Genomic DNA, 16154 nt, shown 5'->3' with positions numbered 1-16154 from the left:
ATAGTTTTTTTAATTTTATTATTGTTTTCAATGATAGCAATACTTGTTGGGAGAATGCACACATTTTACACAAATCAATTACCATATACCCAGTGGCGACCCGTCATTCAGGACAGGTGCACCTGTTTTGAGCCCCACATTTTTAGCATAAAATGTATATCATTGAGTTAATAAAGCCACATACAAACATAGTGTCTTTTGTGTTTTCCTTAGTAAGGCAGCTCCAAAATGCAGGTGTTTCAGTCTAGCTCAGTGCTTTCTGTGGTGGTGGGGCAAGCCAGCAGAAAATATGGAGTGTTAAGCCTTGATTGGCTCAGTGTTCTGTCACTCATGGGGACACTAAGTCACCGCGAAGTCCAAGGGGAGACCTCAAAAATTCTAGCCCTTTGGGTGCTACCATGGAGTTACATTAGAAGTGCCCATCTAAGAAGGCTCAAGGTCATTGGACACAAATAACATTATGTCAAATCTTGTTATTCGTACAGTAGCTTTGATTGGACAGATCATGTCAACATCCTCCTTTCAAAATCTAAGCAGTCATTATCGTGAATCAAGTCGGCAATCTACTGGCAAATCCTTTTCAATCCTTGTCATATGAAGAGAAATAATGAAGATAAATTATAGATAAAATGTATCGGTGCTCATCGGCCATTGGACATAAACATTTCACAAGTTGGAAATCACAAATTCAACAATGAGTGGTTTGGAAGGAAGTAAGCACAGCACAACAAGGTGAGTCCAAAAATGTCTTGTATGCCTCTGCGTAAATGATGTAATATGCCAGGGAAATATATATATACTACAGCTAAAAAAGTAATACTAAGTGTATGTTGTGTAGTAAACTGTTAGTAGCCCATGTGCCTCATGCTAATAATTTGGTCCCCTTTCCTCTCTTAATTTCACCTACTGTTCTGACTTGGCACATGTAGCCAATAGCCTGTTTTAGAGAAATGTAATCATTGAATATTGTAAGAGCTTTCATTGTCTGCTTATATGCCCACATTATTTATCGTATGGTTCTGACTTGGTGTACAGGGAGAATTCTGTAAGAACAGCCCATGTTCTGAAATCTGTCGCTGTACATTTCAAAAGTGCTGAACAAATAACTATATTGACAACGTCCGTCCTAGCTCACTCATTAATGTCTTAATCAAAATTACGGATTGCCTCTTCTCCGCTCGTCGTTCCCTAATGCCATAGATTGTACATCTCAATTGTCAATAGAAACAACATTTGTTTAAACAAGTCAGCCATATCAGCTATGTTTAAAAAAAGGCTGGATGAACTGCTTCGCTGCCAGACAAGGCTCTATTGATAGCCAGGTGTAGCAGTGGTAAGGTACTGCTGTTGGGACATCTTTATGTAGGCCCTCACAGTTTGTGGGAACTGTTTGTCACTGTTTTAGTGCAGTTAATGTATTGTTTAGTGTTGTGTTGTGTAGTGGCTTGCTGGCTTGCATAATGGTGTTTTCCCGCTAATCGCATTATGGAACGAACATTCACACAGTAGCCTACTGCCTTGTCCGTATTGCTGTGCTTATAGTACGAAGAAATAATAGTTTATCAACATTTTAAGCTAAGCATTCTGATCTGTTGCATGAGCCTTATTGCTTTAGATATTTTGGGGGATGTAGCATAGGCCTACTGGTTGTATGAATTCAGGATCTATCGTCCCACAACTGTCCCAGAGTCTGTTTTGAATATAGGCTATTGCTTTCTCGCACAGAACGACAAACTGACTAATAGAATATACACTTCCTAAAACTGGGGTGCAACTCCTAATATTGGTTTACATATCGGACAAAGCTTGGTCTGCTTTTTAGGTTTGTTTTGTTTCCTGTTTATCATTAGGGGCCAGGTCAAGAGTAAGCACTTCTTCATAATCAGTGGTTGACTGTCAGGGTACAAAGGCTACTCGTCATCAATTCTGTTCAAGGTTTCTGTTTCTGCTCAGCTCCCACAGCTCTCCAAGCTCTGGGCTGGGCAGCAGTGTGTGGTAACCATGGTGTGGTTTGTGTTCCAGACGCAGAAGTGGCAGAGAGGGAGGTGGTGTCATGTTGGACACTCCTGGCCTGTGTTGTCCCCAGTCTCGGCCTTGTTTGGCGCCCTCTGTGTCTTTGGACTCTGTTTCCGGTCAGGTGAGCTTGCTGCAAATCCTTGGCTTGTTGCCCTAGATTTACAAAGGCTACGTTTATAGAGGAAAGTTTGCACTTCTTTTTAATCAATGCAAAAAAACAAAGCATTGTTTTATACATATATTATATATACTAAACTAACAAACAATAGTTTAATGTGAATAAACCATTTATTAATGCATTTTCAAATCACTAAGCATATCTTCATCTAGATTACTGAAAGAGACACCAACAAACTAGCAGGCTAATTGTTCATATACAGTTTCTCCGGGAAAGTATTCAGACCCCTTGACTTTTTCCACATTTTGTTAGGTTACATCCTTATTCTAAAATTGATTACATTTAAAAAAAATCCAAATTGGAAGTCAATAATTGGAATTAAATATCATGAGAGTACCACTAGGTGGCAGGGTAGTATATTGTTGCTGTATTGATGCTGTAACAACAGCTTTTCAATAGTGAAGTCTTTTTCTGCGTTGTCCAAACTAACATTTTGGAGTTATAAGTACTTCGAAAGCACTCTTTTCCCAAAACAACTGGTTGAAACTATGTGGTTAGATGAGGCGGGTCACTGGAAATAAAGTACAATGTAAATAAACAATCCACACTTATTTCAAGTCATTGTATTACCTTTGAACACATCCATATTAGTAGCCTATCAGGTAAAGGCTACATTTACACTGCAAAAATCTCAAGCAATCGTATGCTAATCCTATGACTATAACAAATTAACCTTGTTACTTAGTTGATTTAGAATTGTATTGATCTGATGTTACATCTCTTCATTTTCTGATCATACTGAGTATGATTAAGGCAAACCTATTTACTTATCTATCAAACATTGTCTGCCTTGATTACAACACTTCCTTAAGCAGCAGACCATAAGGACGGATGGAGTTCTCCACAATAGCTCTCTCTTGAACAGGAGATGATCCCTCAGGCACATAAACCAGCCAGTAACTCTCTCTCCGACACTGTTGCCTTTTCTGGGGGTTGATCCTATTCTGTAGCACCACCTTGTAGGTTTTGTTATCTACTTTGGACGTAAACCTCTTGGAGAACTTCTCAGCTACGTTAATGTCCGGTGTTGAGTACACTCCTCTTCCGACAGTAGCACCATCTCCATCTCCATCATTCCTGATGATGCCCTGGGATCCGTCCATAGCAGGTCCGTGGTAGGACACTGGCCAGGCCTCGTCTCCGGTCCCCAACCATCCATCTCCATCCCTGTATTTGTTCAACACCTTCAGGGCAATGCGGTTCCAGCCACAGGGTCGGACGTACTGCTCCTTTCCCCGAGTAAACACTGCTTCACCATCCTTAACATTTGTAAAGTCGTAGTCATACCGAGAATCAAGGAACTCATTCACGTTCACAGAAACAGTGGTTTGTGGAATGGATGCGGCGGATGGGGCATCAGGTAAAGCTAAGGCACCTTTTAAAGACAATGTCCCCAAACTTGGGTACTCCAACTCTAGAAGGCCCTCTTGTACGTAGAACTCCTTTAGTGCGACCACATTGACAAAGTCCTGTGGGGTTAGTGAAAGTGTTCCCGCGGTGGCTGATTCCACGTTGCAACCTGAGACAGCAGACAGAGCCTCCAAGATGAGATTTACATTTGGCATGGTGAGAGTTAGAAATCTCGAAAACATTTACGGTAAGAAGACTTCACAGAGAGCAGAAAAATCCTTCCTGTGTGTGATCCGACACAAAGGCGTATGTTCTTGTAATTTCACCTATACATAGACTGTGCTGTGAAATGTAATTCTTACTTTCACTTTCTGTTGCAGTGACTGGATAAACAAGATGGTGTATGGTAAAAGTACACTGATTGTACATAACATTAGGAACACCTTCCTAATAATGACTTGCATCCCCTTTTGCCCTCAGAACAGCCTCAATTCTTTGAGACGTGGAATCTACAAGGTGTCGGTAGCATTCCACTGGGATGCTGGCCCATGTTGACCCCAATGCTTCCCACAGTAGCTTTCACCTGGTCAGTCTATGTTGAACAAATCTTGATCATCCCCATTATTGTTATGGTTGAATGGAAGCAGCAAAAACAGAAGGGAATGTAAACGCATAAAACTTGTAAATAGTTTACTTAAAGGGACATTACAAAATAAAAGTTTATCTTTTGCAAATCTGCAGTTGTTACAAATAATGTTTTTGACTTCAAGTAATTATATATACCCATTGATTCTTGAACAATATAACTTCAATAAAAACTTCATGAGCTTAGTTGAACTGTCTTACCCGATCAAAACCCCAATTATAACCCCAATCCTAATCTTGTTTTTATATTCTCAAAACATTGTAGTCAATATCCGCGCTTATTCACCCAAGATCATTACAACATGATTAAAGATATCATTTTGATCTCATTGGTGGTCAGTCCTTGCATCAATAGCGCTGTCTATGAATTTGAGAGTGGTTCTATTTCTTCATCCCCATTGGTCAGCTATTTACTAAAACAATGGCGGGATAACCCATTTGTTATTGTTTGAACTGCCGATTGCCTCTGAATTGTTTCCTCTTTCAGGTACAACAACATATTTGTGTAGCACCTGTGTGAACAGGAATTCAAGTCTCAAGGTAAAAGTACTTCTGTTAGTCAGAATCGTTAGGACTAAAACTTGTCTAACTGTAAATCTATGCCTGAGAGGTTTGGATGGCATGAAGTCAATATTTAATCACTAACACTGACATATATATTATTTCATAAGGAAGTGAGTCTGCACTATGCCAGTATGAAGCACACTGGTAAGGCCCTTAGGGAGTGCCAGGATTGGCCCAGGGAGATGTTATCTATGCAACAGTGGCCCAATGCGTTCATTCAGGCGTATGGTGCATCTGCTGACATTGTTCTTTAAATATCCGTTCTTGATGGAACTAAGATTGTATTTTGATTTGTGCATGTATGAGTGTTTCTGTAAATGTTGGAAAAGGTAATGTAATAATTGTTTTTTTTGTCCAAAGAATCTCAATATAATTGTTTTAAGCCAACAGGATATATAATTAGTTGGATAAAAGAATAGTATCTTGAAAGACTCAAATACATTTATTACAGGATTAAAGAGCAACCTTTGTAAAATGTACTCGTACTGTAATACAAAGAGGTAAAAAACAAACTGTTTTGTAAAGGAGTCAATCAGTCAAATCAATGTGTTATTCTCTCCAAACCCTGGAATGCTGGTCTAGCAGTGACCACAGTGGAATAGATGACGTGATTCTGGTCTCCATGTACCTTCAATCTTTCCCTCCAGTTCTGCCGACCCAGAGATGCATACTGAACCTCAGTGTCTTCCACATGAGAAGGGCTCTGAGACACACACGGAAACATACAAATATTTAAATTGACATTTTAGCAAAGTTTTTAATGAGTGATATTCATTTGTACTCACTTCTTCCCCATCACTTTGTGTGATATCAGACCCTATAACACAAAATATTTTAAAAATTACTTGTTTTCAATGATAGCAATACTTGTTTTACACATTTTACACAAACCCTATTAGATGGACCTTTCTGTCAGCAAACAATTAGACAGTGTTCTTAACCTAGATTTGACAAGCACCTAGTCTGGAGTTCAGTTCCTTCCTGCTTGTGTCCTGTCACTATAGGGAATACAGTAAGTATGTCACATTTATTACAAACAATATAATTTAGAGGATTTTTAAAAACCTGTACTGCATTTCTTTCTTCTTTTTCTCAGTCTTCCTTTCAGCAAATTGCACAGCAGACCAACCAGAAGCACCACGAGGCATAGTCCAATGACAGCTATTATCGTCACAACTAATAGACAAAAACATGAAGCACAATTTGATTTGTGAAAATGTCACCTGATAACAGGATGAAAGCCCAGTTCATGCCCTCTGAAGCGAGCACACAGCATGGAGGGTCGCTAACAGTAAACACAAAGTTGGGTGGGTGGCATATTACAACACATAAATGTTCAGGGCCTTCGGAAAGTATTCAGATCGCTTGACTTTTTTCACTTTACAGCCTTTTTCTAAAATGGATGAAATAAAAAAAATCCGCAGCAATCTACACACAATACCTCATAATAACAAAGTGAAAACAGGTGTCGAAATGTTTGCTAATTTATAAAAAATACGAAACAGAAATACATTATTTACATAAGTATTCAGACCCTTTGCTAAGAGACTCGAAATTCAGCTCAGGTGCGTCCTGTTTCCATTGATCATCCTTGAGATGTTTCTACAACTTGATTGGAGTCCACCTGTGGTAAATCCAATTGATTCGACACGATTTGGAAAGGCCCCCACCTGTCTATATAAGGTCCCACAGTTGACAGTGCATGTCAGAACAAAAACCACGCCATGAGGTCGAAGGAATTGTCCATAGAGGGGCCTCCCGAGTGGTGCAGCGATCTAAGGCACTGCATCGCAGTGCTAGAGGTGTCACTGCGGACTCGGGTTCGATCCCAGGCTGTATCGCAACCGTGTGTGATCGGGAGTCCCATAGAGCGGAGCACAATTGGCCCAGCGTCATCCGGGTTAGGGGAATGTTTGGCTGGGGGGGCTTTACTTGGCTCATCGCGCTCTAGCGTCTCCTTGTAGTGGGCGCCTGCAGGCTGACCTCGGTCGTCAGTTGAACGGTGTTTCTTCCCGACACATTGGTGCGGCTGGCTTCCGGGTTAAGCGAGCGGGTGTTAAGAAGCACGGTTTGATGGGTCACATGACTCGACCGTTGCCTCCCGAGGTTTGTGTCTGAACTTTCGTTGGACAACCTACCATTTATAGGGCGTGTCTCCCTGTTCTCTCTCCCAACAACATCTGAAAATAGGTGAAGAATATTAGTCATGGAATTTACTTTTACAGCTCACAGTTAAAACCCTGGACTTTGGTGTCATTTTCATACTTTCAAGAACTGCAAAGTGTTGCTTTGTGTTACCTGTTTGCATAAGAGCAGTGGTACTCTGGATGTTGAGATGATCTGGGTTTGCAAAAAAAAAAGTTATGCATGACATTTTAAGTTAAGGGAATGGCATTGTAGTGGCCTCTGAAGCTTCCCCAAAGCTTCCTTTTACTGGTTTTCCCAGCAAGTGTTCAAGAGGATTTTTGAGCCTGATCTTTTTATTAAATGCTTTATGATACTGTCAAAGGAAAATACATGGACAGTGTAGCTAGATACAGTGTAGCTATAAGGGAAAAACAGGAGAAAAAAAAATGCTACTTGGAAAGCTCTACCTGTCAACACTGTTACTTTGGCTGCCTTTTCTCCATTACACAGGTACTCTCCAGAGTCCCCTGGCTGCAGATTGAGGATCTGCAGGGAACCATCTTCATCACAGGAAAACCTTTTCTGGGGGTCCTTTCTCTCCTTTTTCATGGTCCCATTCTTGAACAGAGTCAAGATGGGTTCTCGTTTCGCATGACTATCTTTCCTGAAGAACCACCTCCACTTGGCTTTGTTAGATACTATACAGGGAAGCAATAGGGCTCGTCCAGCAGAAACCGCAAAGTTTTTGCCTGTGGGAAGATATTTATTGTATTAAATATTGGTAACAAGATGTGAAAATGTCTTTGACACTGATAGTAATATGCTCATTAGATGAACAAAATAGACTAAGTTTCTGTTCCCACTTAACAAAGCAATGTTCAACCTCGATAATAGAATCGAAGATACCAATTGTGACCCATTTTAAATACCTGGGGATTGATGTTTCAATTAAAAATGTTTAGAAGAACTACAAAGTCACAACTGCAATTACAGCAGATCTCGACAGATGGTTTAATCTAACATTAACTTTATCAGGTCGAATTTTGATAGTCAAAATGAATGTCTTGCCTAGACTCAATTTATTGTTAGCACACTTTGTTAGTACTGAGATAAGATTCAAAATTCAGTCTTACATTTTATATGGAAAAAGAAACGGCCCAGAAATCAAATATATACAATCCAGAAACCCAACGTTTTTGGGGGTATAGCTTTACCCAACTTAAAGTTATATGCTTTGATGAATGATGAAGGGTTATTATCCTTTCATGACCTAAAAAATATGTATAATTTAACTGATTCGTCATTTATTTGTATTTTACATTCTTTGCCGTTAAGAACCACTATGCGCACTTATGGAGCCTTTCCATCCACTCACTGAGTTTGTATGTAACCAGAACACAAGTGGAGGTTTTGTATTCAATCTATATATAAAAAACTACTAGAAGTCCTCCATAAACCAATGGGAATAGTTACGATATGGAATACAGACCTTAAAGACTACAAACAAAATACAGATTGGAAAAGAGTCTGGAACAATATCTGTTAAAACGGCCAGTTTCAGTCGGCTGATTCTAGCCATCCCTTCTGGATAGTTCCGGTCGGCAGCTTAGACTCCCATTCAGAGGACCCCCACTTTTGTTAGTGTTTTATTGGTCAAGGTCACGCCAAATACCTAAGTTGTGTGGACTTTTGTGTAAAAGTACCATGTGTTCAGCTGGTTTGTTGGCTCGCGTTAGCACTACCGTTAGCATATTGTATTGGAATGCATGATCATTTTAGCATGATTGCTAGCGATTAGCCGTTTATTAGCATTCTTAATTTTTGGTGCTAGGCTATTTTCAGTTCTATATATATCACTCATTCATGCTCATTGTATTTATATTATGTATACATTTCAACATTACTGTAATGTTTGAGCACATTTGCCTGAGTTTCATGTGTACAAGTCCAATAGGTTGTTTAGTCTATTGCCATGTGACTAGGTCTTATGCCTGTTGCAGTGTATAGCCCTTGCTGTTATATAATTACCTGTGCTAGCTTCAATAAGCATTTCTCTACAACTGGCCATGCTTTCCTCCTGGCTACCCCAACCCCGGCCAAACACTCCGCACCCCCCACGGCTACTTGCCCAAGCCTCCCCAGCTTTTCCTTCACCCAAATCCAGATAGCAGATGTTCTGAAAGAGCTGCAAAACCTAGACTCGTACAAATCAGCTGGGCTAGACAATTGTTGGAACCGCTATTACTAGTCTGTTCAACCTCTCTTTCGTATTGTCTGAGATTCCTAAAGATTGGAAAGCTGCGCGGTCATCCCCTTCTTCAAAGGGGGTGGCACTCTAGACCCAAACTGTTACAGACCTATATCCATCCTGCTCTGCCTTTCTAAAGTCTTCAAAAGCCACGTAAACAAACAGAACACTGACCATTTCAAATCCCACCGTACCTTCTCCGCTGTGCAATCTGGTTTCCGAGCTGGTCACGGGTGCACCTCAGCCACGCTCAAGGTACTAAACGATATCATAACCGCCATCGATAAAAGACAGTACTGTGCAGCCGTCTTCATCGACCTAGCCAAGGCTTTCGACAATCACGTATTCTTATCGGCAGACAACACAGCCTAGGTTTCTCAAATGACTGCCTCGCCTGGTTCACCAACTACTTCTCAGATAGAGTTCAGTGTGTCAAATCGGAGGGCCTGTTGTCCAGACCACTGGCAGTCTCCATGGGGGTACCACAGGGTTCAATTCTCGGGCCGACTCTTTTCTCTGTATATATCAATGATTTCGCTCTTGCTGCGGGTGATTCCTTGATCCACCTCTACGCAGACGACACCATTCTGTATACATCTGGCCCTTCTTTGGACACTGTGTTAACTAACCTCCAAACGAGCTTCAATGCCATACAACTCTCCTTCCATGGCCTCCAACTGCTCTTAAATGCAAATAAAACTAAATGCACACTCTTCAACCGATCGCTGCACGCACCTGCCCACCTGACTAGCATCACTACTCTGGACGGTTCTGACTTAGAATATGTGGACAACTACAAATACCTAGGTGTCTGGCTAGACTGTAAACTCTCCTTCCAGACTCATATTAAGCATCTCCAATCCAAAATTAAATCTAGAATCAGCTTCCTATATCACAACAAAGCCTCTTTCACTCACGCTGCCAAACATACCCTCGTAAAACTGACTATCCTACCGATCCTCGACTTCGGCGATGTCATTTACAAAATAGCCTCCAACACTCTACTCAGCAAACTGGATGCAGTCTATCACAGTGCCATCCATTTTGTCACCAAAGCCCCATATACCACCCACCACTGCGACCTGTATGCTCTCGTTGGCTGGCCCTCGTTACATATTCGTCGCCAGACCCACTGGCTCCAGGTCATCTATAAGTCTTTGCTAGGTAAAGCTCCGCCTTATCTCAGCTCACTGGTCACCATAACAACACCGACCCGTAGCACGCGCTCCAGCAGGTATATCTCACTGGTCATCCCCAAAGCCAACACCTCCTTTGGCCGCCTTTCCTTATAGTTCTCTGCTGCCAATGACTGGAACGAATTGCAAAAATCGCTGAAGTTGGAGACTTATATCTCCCTCACTAACTTTAAGCATCAGCTATCTTACCAATCGCTGCAGCTGTACACAGCCCATCTGTAAATAGCCCATCCAACTACCTACCTCATCCCCATATTGTTTTTATTTACTTTTTTTGCTCTTTTGCACACCAGTATTTCTACTTGCACATCATCATCTGCACATCTATCACTCCAGTGTTAATTTGCTCAATTGTAATTACTTCGCTACTATGGCCTATTTATTGCCTTACATCCTTATTCCATTTGCACACACTGTATATAGATTTTTCTATTGTGTTATTGGCTGTACTTTTGTTTATCCCTGTGTTGTTTTTTGTCTCACTGCTTTGCTTTATATTGGCCAGGTTGCAGTTGTAAATGAGAACTTGTTCTCAACTGGCCTACTTGGTTAAATGAAGGTGAAATAAAATTTGAAAAAATGAAATGTTGCTATTATTTTCAAACGATGAATCTTCACTGACTCGAGGCACAGTACCCCAGAAACTAGTGTTTGTCTGGACTGACTGCGGCCAAAATACTATTAGTGACCAGATGGAAGCCTCCACATAAGCTCAGCATAACTCAATGGGTACAAAACTTCCTTGATGTTCTTTCACTAGAGCTCCTCACAGCTCGTATGAACAGCGACAAGGAAACAACCTTAGATACAGTACATTCAATAGAGCAGTTGATAAGGTCAAAAGCTTATTGTGAGTTTACGTAATGCAATCATGTTTGAACTTATCCATTGTATTTTGAATATCTGTATAGAATATTGATGTATGCAGGCTGATTCTATTCATGTGTGCCTTGGTCCCACAAACAACTTTACAAACATAAGATGAGTTGCCCATGATGTTTTGTTTTATGCATAGATACAGTATGTCCACATCATGAGCGAGGAAGGGAGGGAGCGAGGGAGGGAGGGAGATAGGGGGAATAGGAATGGGTCGCACCTACTAAGAAGTGGGAGGGAGTTGGGAGATGGGACTGACAAGTTTTCGACTGCTTTTCATTTCTTTATATTTATACACTTTGTGAATATTAATTCCTGTCTGTGATCTGAACCCCTCACAAAAAAAATGTATACAAATAAATAATACAAGTTGGTCACAAAAATAAGTGTGTTTCAGCTAATTTTCTTAAAAATAGATCACTCCAATGACAGAGCAGTTTCACTGGTGGTTGACCACTTGAAATTGATCATTGGTTGAACCATTCTTCATCGCCCAGTCAGTGGTACATTTTCAGCTCACATCATCAAGGACAGCAACCAATATATTTATATATTTTTTGTTGTTGTTGTTATTCTAGAGTGGTGGTCAGACAAGTGTTACATTTCACACTGTACCTGTCACTCATACCTTTCAGTACCTCCACGTCTGCCACTAGCTGGTCGTTGCAGTGGTAGTCCCCAGAGTCGGATGGCTCCAGCTCTTTAATAACCAGAGATCCATCAGGCTGGAGGTCATATTTCTGTTGGTTCGTGTAAGTAACCGACTGGCCTTGTTTGGTGACTATGATCCTGTTGACCTGGTGTCGCCACTGTAAGTCAACAGTGCCACTGCAGGCCAGGTACAGGCGATGCTCCTCAGGCACTGAGACTCTTCTCACTGAGTGAAGAAATAACAAGTGTGAAGTAGGTTTACACTAACTAGAATAAACTGGACAAACTGGATATTGTGGGAAATATAGACATAGACTTCTGAGCATGTCTGCTTTGTGTCACAGCTAATTTAATCCAAGAAAAAATGTGGGGTAGTGTGTTGGATCAGGGGTGTTTTCTGAGAGCCTGACTTGTCCCAAGCCTATGGAATCATCTGAGTGCAGTCTACTTCTACAGTGGCTGTATGTAGAAGAATATAACTGTTTGTCTACCATTGCATGCAAGGCTGTGTGTCACTCATATCTTCCTGAGTCCATTTCTTCCCTGCTTCCTGTGTGATCCACTATTCCTCTTTATCTAATGGGAACATGGCATATCCTTAGAGTGGGAATAAAATTAGCCCACTTTAAGGAAGCTAACATGTGGGGGGTTTTTCAAGGCAAAACCATTAAAACAAACACTAGTATTAATGGTGTTATTGTTTGGAAAATGTTACTGTCAAGGTGTTGACAAAATGGATTGAATTTCAAATAGATTAAATTGAGATTGTTGTCCCTTGCCTAGACACAAAACCCCATAATGTCAAAGTGGAATTGTGTTTTTCGAAAATGTTAAAAACAAATTAAAAATTAAAAGCTGAAATGTCTTGAGTCAATAAATATTCAACCCCTTTGTTATGGCAAGCCTAAATAAGTTCAGGAGTAAACATTTGCTTAACAAGTCCCATAATAAGTTGCATGGACTCACTCTGTGTGCAATAATAGTATTTAACATGATTTTTGAATGACTACCTCGTCTCTGTACCCCACACATACAATTATCTGTAAGGTCCCTCAGCCGAGCAGTGCATTTCAAACACAGATTCAACCACAAAGACCAGGGAGGTTTTCCAATACCTCAGAAGGGCATCTATGGGCATCTATGATTGGGTGACTGGAGTCGTTGACGGGGTTGTAGTGGAGCGGGTCGAAAGTTTCAAGCTCCATGGTGTCCACATCACCAACAAACTATCATGGTCCAAACACACCAAGACAGTCATGAAGCAGGCACGACAACACCTTTTCCCCCTCAGGAGACTGAAAAGATTTGGCATGGGTCCCCAGATCCTCAAAAAGTTATACAGCTGCACCACCGAGAGCATCCTGACCGGTTGCATCACCGCCTGGTATGGCAACTGCTCGGCATCCGACCAAAAGGCGCTACAGAGGGTAGTGCGTACGGCCCTGTCATCCAGGACCTATATGCTAGGCCGTGTCAGAGGAAAGCCAAAAAAACTGTCAAAGACTCCAGTCACCCAAGTCAAAGACTGTTCTCTCTGCTACCACAAGGCAAGCGGTACCGGAGCGCCAAGTCTAGGTCCAAAAGGCTCCTTAACAGGTTCTACCCCCAAGCCATAAGACTGCTGAACGATTACTCAAATGGCCACCCAGACTATTTACATTGACACTCCCCCTTGTTTTTACACTGCTGCTACTCGCTGTTTATTATCTATGCATAGTTACTTTACCCCTACCTTCATGTACAAATTACCTCGACTAACCTGTACACATTGACTGTGTACTGGTATCCCCTGTATATTGCCACGTTATTCTTATTTTATTGTGTTATTTTTTACTTTATTTTGTAAATATTTTCTTAACTCTATTTCTTGAACTGGATTGTTGGTTAAGGGCTTGTAAGTAAGCATTTCACAGTAAGGTCTACAACTGTTGTATTCGGCACGTGAAAAATAACATTTGATTTGACCTATTGGTAGATAAAAAATATCCCTTTGATGATTATTAATTACACTTTGGATGGTGTATCAATACACCCAGTCACTACAAAGATGACAGGTGTCCTTCCTTTCTCAGTTGCCCAAAGAGGAAGGAAACCGCTTAGGGATTTCCCCATTAGCCAATGGTGACTTTAAAACAGTTACAGAGTTTAATGGCTGTGTTAGGAGAAAACTGAGGATGGTAACACCTCCCTCTGCAACCGGATCCTGGACTTCCTGACGGGCTGCCCCCAGGTGGTAAGGGTAGGTAACAACACATACGCCACGCTGATCCTCAACACAGGGGCCCCTCAGGGGTGCGTGCTCAGTCCCGTCCTGTACTCCCTGTTCACTCATGACTGCATGACCAGGCTGACTGCACACCATCATTAAGTTTGCAGATGACACAACAGTATCAACAACAGCCTGATCACCGACAACGACGAGACAGCTTATAGGGAGGAGGTCAGAGACTTGGCTGTGGGGTGCCAGGACAACAACCTCTCCCTCAACGTGATCAAGACAAAGGAGATGGTTGTGGACTACAGGAAAAAGAGGACCGAGCACGCCCCCATTCTCATCGACAGGGCTGTAGTGGAGTGGGTCGAGAGCTTCAAGTTCCTTGGTGTCCACATCACCAAAAAACGAACATGGTCCAAGCACACCAAGACAGTCGTGAAGAGGGCACAACAACACCTATTCCCCCTCAGGAGACTGAAAAGATTTGAGATGGGTCCTCAGATCCTCAAAATGTTCTACAGCTGCACCATCGAGAGCAAGCTGACTGGTTGCATCACTGCCTGGTACCGGAGCGCCAGGTCTAGGTCCAAAAGGCTTCTAAACATCTTCTACCCCCAAGCCATAAGACTCCTGAACATCTAATCAAATGGCTACCCAGACTATTTGCATTGTCCCCCCTCCTTTTACACCGCTGCTACGCTCTGTTGTTATCATCTATACATAGTCACTTTAATAACTCTACTTACATGTACATATTACCTCGACTAACCGGTGCCCCTGCACATTGACTCTGTACCGGTATCCCCCTGTATATAGTCTTGCTATTGTTATTTTACTGCTGCTCTTTAATTACTTGTTACTTTTATTTCTTATTCTTATTTTTTTTAACTGCATTGTTGGTTAGGGGCTTGAAAGTAAGCATTTCACTGTAAGGTCTACCTACACCTGTTGTATTCGGCGCATTTGACTAATACAATTGTATTTTATTTTATTTCCTCTGTTCTATACATTATTATGAGCTGTCCTCCCCTCCACTGAATTCAATACAATGCATTACTGAGTACCACTCTCCATATTTTCAAGGATAGTGGTGGCTGCATCCTGTTATGGGTATGCTTGTAAGGATAAAAAAGAAACAGAATGGAGATAAGGACAGGCAAAATCCTACAGGAAAACCTGGTTCAGTCTGCTTTCCACTAGACATTGGGAGATGAATTCACCTTTCAGCAGGACAATAGTGGCCAGGTTTTGACTTAAATCTACTTGAAAATATATGGCAAGACCTGAAAATGGTTGTCTTGCAATGATCAACAACCAATTTGACAGAGCTTGAAATTTTTTTTTATAATAATGGGCATATGTTGCACAATCCTGGGGTGGAAAGCTCTTAGGGACTTACCCAGAAAGACACAGCTGTGATCGCTGCCAAAAGTGCTTCTACAAAGTATTGACTCAGGGGTGTAAATATTTATGTAAGTGAGATATTTCTGTATATCACTTTCTATACATTTCCATTAAAAAAAGTTTTCACTTTGTCATTATTGGGTATTGTGTGTAGACGAGTGAGAAAAATACAATTGAATCAATTTGTTATTCAGGTGGTAGCACAACAAATATGGAATAAGTCAAGGGTATGAATACTTTCTGAAGGCACTGTACATGAAGTAGAATCTCAAATCAATATAGGAAATAAAATATTATTCTATTATACACTATGTTTCCCAGTGTATACTCCCTCTTTTTATGTTTGTTCATTTTGTCTTGGATAGAAAGAAAGTATGGTCGGTGTAGTACTCAATCAATGCAAAGAACAAATAACTAAATGTTCACTGTACCTGTACCTGTAGCTGTTGCACTAGAGGTGAGGGGAATCATTAGAAAAAACAACAAAGGCTTGAAATAGCTCCACATCTTTCACCAAAACTCTTAACACTGCAGAGTTCATCTGTATACGTGATGATAACCCCTCCTTCCCTTTTCCTCTGTTTCCTGTTTAAACCAGACCAAGACTGCGTGAGTCTGTGTGGTCATGACTAAGACATTGACATTATGGTGACTAATGGGCAGCATCATACCATAGACTCAACA

At 41.2% G+C, this 16154-nt stretch overlaps 1 protein-coding gene across 4 annotated transcripts; it reads right to left on the bottom strand.

Moving 5' to 3' along the window:
* Nucleotides 1-2285: 2285 nt before the first annotated feature.
* On the bottom strand, nt 2286-16079 carry LOC110488335 (CXADR-like membrane protein). Of its 4 annotated transcripts, none has more exons than XM_021560543.2 (9): nt 15902-16079; nt 11829-12077; nt 7348-7629; nt 7052-7093; nt 6892-6933; nt 5819-5929; nt 5695-5751; nt 5539-5570; nt 2286-5456 (listed from the first exon to the last, which is right to left on the bottom strand). In XM_021560543.2, the coding sequence occupies exons 1-9, from the start codon at nt 15975-15977 to the stop codon at nt 5295-5297; spliced, it is 1053 nt and encodes a 350-aa protein (XP_021416218.2). In that variant the 5' UTR covers nt 15978-16079; the 3' UTR covers nt 2286-5294. The 4 variants fall into 4 exon arrangements, with proteins under 4 accessions (XP_021416218.2, XP_021416220.2, XP_021416219.2 ...); XM_021560545.2 differs by having other exon boundaries at nt 5825-5929; XM_021560544.2 differs by having other exon boundaries at nt 15908-16073.
* Between the last annotated feature and the right edge of the window lie 75 nt (nt 16080-16154).

Source organism: Oncorhynchus mykiss, chromosome 32 (assembly GCF_013265735.2).
Source record: "Oncorhynchus mykiss isolate Arlee chromosome 32, USDA_OmykA_1.1, whole genome shotgun sequence".
Lineage (NCBI taxonomy): Eukaryota > Metazoa > Chordata > Actinopteri > Salmoniformes > Salmonidae > Oncorhynchus > Oncorhynchus mykiss.
This window is presented reverse-complemented; position numbering and strand designations above follow the sequence as displayed.